This window comes from Triturus cristatus, chromosome 8 (assembly GCF_964204655.1).
Source record: "Triturus cristatus chromosome 8, aTriCri1.1, whole genome shotgun sequence".
Taxonomy (NCBI): Eukaryota; Metazoa; Chordata; class Amphibia; order Caudata; family Salamandridae; genus Triturus; species Triturus cristatus.
This window is the reverse complement of record NC_140591.1, coordinates 1,580,114,828-1,580,119,319: the sequence shown is the minus strand read 5'-3', so window position 1 is coordinate 1,580,119,319 and position 4,492 is coordinate 1,580,114,828. Positions and strand designations below refer to the sequence as shown.

At 46.3% G+C, this 4,492-nt stretch overlaps 1 protein-coding gene across 1 annotated transcript; it reads left to right on the top strand.

Moving 5' to 3' along the window:
- The first annotated feature begins 648 nt into the window (after window positions 1-648).
- Window positions 649-1,587, top strand: LOC146806236 (olfactory receptor 52E4-like). Its single transcript, XM_085623915.1, has one exon. It carries the CDS (start codon window positions 649-651, stop codon window positions 1,585-1,587), a length of 939 nt encoding a protein of 312 aa, XP_085480041.1.
- The last annotated feature ends 2,905 nt before the right edge of the window (window positions 1,588-4,492 follow it).

Genomic DNA, 4,492 nt, shown 5'->3' with positions numbered 1-4,492 from the left:
TAAGAACAGCAGCTTCAGAGTTTAGTGTGAAGGACCAATCTACAACATAAGGCAAACTCTCAGATTACTGCACCAATGAGTTCCCCTGAAATGCATGGTCACCAAATGTCAGATGTAAACACAGAACATTGAGTGGACTTATGCGCACCCATCATGCCCCGGGTGTGAGCACACGGAAAGAGAACACTCACAGCACTGCAGTGCCTCAGGCAATGAGTAGGCACAACGCCAGACAGGTGGAAAACAGGTGCATAATATTTTAGGACCTATGCCCATAGGCATGTGCAAAACCCTTTTTACATCCTATTTGTAGTTCATTTCTCAGATGTTTTGAGACTAGGATTATGTTACACAAACCTCTTGAAGATGGAGGGCACATTGTTGCTAACCAGTGAGGATATAGTACTGGGAGTTAAGGCAGGTGGTATTTCATGTGTGGAGCTCTTAAGAGATTCCAGACTAAAGTCTGAACATCCAGAAATGTGAAAGGAATTTGCTCGACTAATGCTGTTGATGTTGAAAATAAATATCCTTTCCTTTGTATTCAATTTGCAATCCTACCCAGCTTAAAGCAATGTCATGCTTTAATGACCTAATGAACTATGCTCATGTTCTTTTACAGGAAGTTAAATTAATATCCAAATAACGATGAAGTCAGCATGCAATTCCTCCCACTTCCTTCCTTCCACTTTTGTTCTGGTGGGCATCCCTGGCCTGGAGGAGCTGCACTGCTGGATCGCTATTCCATTCTGCACCATATACATCATCGCACTCATAGGAAACTGCACAATTCTGTTTGTGGTGAATGCGGAGGAGAGCCTTCATTTCCCCATGTACTACTTCCTGTGCATCCTTTCTCTGGTAGATCTTGTCCTGTCCAGCTCAACGCTGCCTAAGATGCTGACCATCTTCTGGTTCAATGCCCGGGAGATAGATTTTACTGCATGCCTTCTGCAGATGTACCTCATCCACTCATTCACAGGGATGGAGTCTGGGGTACTCCTGGTAATGTCCTTTGATAGATATGTGGCCATATGTAAACCCCTAAGATATGAATCCATCCTCACCACTACTCTGATCGCCAAACTTGTCACATTTGTGATTGTCATTAGGCCTCTGGTCTTCGTGACACCTTTTGTATTCCTTATCCGTCGGCTACAGTTTGGTGAAAGTAATGTCATATCTCACACTTATTGTGAACACATGGGGATTGTAAAACTTGCCTGTGTGGATATTCAGGTCAATATTGCTTATGGCTTGTTTGTGGCTTCCTTCATGGTGTGGGATTTGATACTAATCGGGGTCTCCTATTCCAAGATTCTGAAAGCTGTCCTACGCCTTCCCAAGGGAGTTCGATTGAAGGCCTTCAGCACCTGTAGCTCACACATTTGTGTCATCCTTGTGTTCTGCACACCAGCCTTCTTCTCTTTCCTGACACACAGATTTGGCCATGGCATTGCTCCTCATGTTCACATTTTCCTAGCGAACCTCTACATTCTGTTGCCACCCATGTTAAATCCCATAATTTATGGGGTAAGAACAAGTCAAATCCGGGTAAGGGTGCTAAAGATTTGTAATTTGTATTGACACAGCAATGCAAAAGAAAAAATCAGATTCAGGTCCACATTTGCCATGAACAAATGACCAGTGCACTTACCAGGTTGTGGACCTTGCGCACAATTCTCTAATAGCTTGAATTCCACAAAAACAATCTGACAAACAGACTGATATTAACAAATACAACTGCCATTTGTAGGACAGGATTCCAACCACAAGGTGGGATGGACCAACTCAAATCTTGAATGAACTCACCCTTTGACTACCTTTCCATCCCATATAATGCGCCACAAGTCACATTTCCTTGTTTCTGAAAGCATTGTCACTTATTTTCAGGGAACTTTTTGCCCTTAACCTTTTTTATGCAAGTTTTAAAAAAATTATGCAGTTTGATATATTTCTGTTCCTATGAAGGCATCTGCAAAATGACTGCATTCTTCAATGTTGTGAACATTCACTGTAAACAGCACAATATCAAGAAGAGTGTGTCCCTAACTAAATGTCAAACCCATTGCAATATTTAAATCTTCGGTTATTCCAATCTAAGGGCCTGATTCACAAACTGCACGTTGTGGTGTGTTTTGTAGTGTTGCAGTAGTACTACCAAACTTACTACAAAGTGCTATTCACAAAGTCAAGGGGAGAGGAGTTGGCCTAACGTCTATGGTGGTCAACCTTGAATCTGGGGAACTGGGTTCGCGTCTCGGTAAAGATGCACAACATCCTGTGATTCTGGGCAAATCACTTAAGGCCAGATGTACGACCATTGTAAATTGTGACTCACAATTTGCGCTCGATTGAGAATCGCAATTTACAATGTACACCAGTGTCAGAGACACTGATTGAGATTCCCCATGGAGTTGCAAAATGTGAGCCTCATGAAAATTAATGAGGCACTCACAATTTGCGACCCCATTGGGAATGGCTGGCCCTCCCAGGGATGGCGGCCTGATGGGCTCAGCAGCCTCCATGTCTGGGACTGCTTTCAGGCGCGCAACACCCATTGGACTCAAAGGGCTTCAGCCCCCCCCGTCGTGTGTGGCAGCCCGGGATGAGACAGCTTCCCGGGCACACACACAGCCGCACCTGAGCACTTCACAGGTCTTTGAAAGACCATTTGCATGTTAATGAGGCCTCGCTGTTGTTTCACCCCTTCTAAGAGCCCCTGCAGCTCCACTCTGCCTATTGCTTAAAAGATTCAGGCCACCCTCCCCGAAATCAGCTCCACTCTGCCTATTGCTTAAAGATTCAGCCCCCCCCCCCCCGAAATTGTTTCTTAGCCCCCCCCCCGAAATTTGGCTCTAGTTGCGCCTCTGACTGCTTTTCATGAAAACTGTTTTTTTTTAAATGCAGCCTATTTCCCTTAAAGAAAAACTGGATGCAGAAAAAAAAATGAAAGTTTTTGTTTCTATTTTTAAGGCCAGGTAGTGGTCCCTGGGGCCCGTGCCTACCCCTAAAAAACGGGCTGTAAATTGCGAGTGTTTTGCGACTGCAATTGCAGTCGCAAAACATGCATATATGGCCTGTGAGTCACTATTAGGAAGGGAATGCCCCTTCCTAATAGCGAGTAGCAAAACACTATGTTGCGAATCGCAAATCTGGCCCTTAATCTCCCTGTGCCTAACAAAAATGAATGTGATGTGGCCTCATGTAACGCAACTGGTGCTTGTGTAAAGTGATCTGATACCCAATACCTTCGGGTCAAGTTCAAGCTATATAAAACTCTGTATGAAAAACAAAAAAACTGATGTTTGTCGTAACTTACACTTTCGTAGTTAGTCCATACCTCCACTATTTTCAATGGAAGGGTGTTAAAGTAGTTGGACGTGTGTAGTGCTGGACTTACTATAAAAGGGTAAGTTACTACAAAAGTAAGGTAGTGACATAGGGGACCCATGGGGACTGTATGCAGTGTATAAACACAACCGCGGGTTCCCGTTATCTTCTATGGGCAATGTCGCGGTTGGAAATTTAAAGATTAGGGACTCTTAGAATCGAGTCAGTACCAAACCCTTTTGGACTTACGAAGTTCTAGGACTAGCACCCACGGGAGCACCGGAGTATTCGAGTTACCTCACCCAGGGAAGCCGGGTGCATAGGTGTCTTTTGGTGTCGGTTTGCGTTGTCGATTTCAATGGAAGCCTGCACAGAACTGCTGCTGCCGTGAGGAGGAGAAGTGTCCGAAGAGATCCAAACCTGGACCTAGGATGGAAGGAACCTGAAAGCAGAGTGAAGAAAGTCTGGGTCACTAGCCAGTGACCAAGGGCAGGATGGACCGATGCCCACAGATGTCAGGTGCTTCAGGTGAGTTGATGGGTGTCTTGACTCTTCAGTCACGAGGCCCAGGAGGCTTCAACGAAGTCCATGAGCCGGATTCGAGCTGTCCTACAAAGTTTGTCGAGTGCTGCGGTATCAGCGACCAGAATGGATCCAACAAGCCTTGGCAACGGCAAGTCACTGGAATTCAGGGAAAGGACTGCGGTGCAGACCAGCAAGGTCTGAGGGACTCACCCAGCAAGGGTAAGTCAGGGCACGTCTGGAGCAACCAGGAAAGCCCAAGCATAAGAGGAGTTGCCTTCGTGGGGACCTGCTAGCCAACGGGCTAGTGATCGCAAAGGAGCCTCAAGCGGTCACACTTGAAACTAGCCCACGGGTCAATCGTGGAGTGGAGGCCAGCAATCTGCGTTGCAGGAGGTGCTAAAGGCTGCAGCTACTCGGAACCCAAAGCACAACTTCAAGGATGACCAGGAAGATAGTGTTGCTACAAAAGTTCACTGTGTCCAGGGGTCATGGTTCCACGTCACCCACGATAGCCACGGGCCTCAGCTTTGCTGTGGACTCAGGGAAGCCTCGAGAAAGTCTGGTAATCCACCTCTGGTGATGCAAAGACTTCGGCGTCCGGCGGGAGCTTCAGCAATGCAGACTGGTCAGTTGC

Bases quoted from the DNA above. Each gene is read 5' to 3' on its own strand.
- LOC146806236 (XM_085623915.1), top strand. From the start codon at position 649: ATGAAGTCAGCATGCAATTCCTCCCACTTCCTTCCTTCCACTTTTGTT.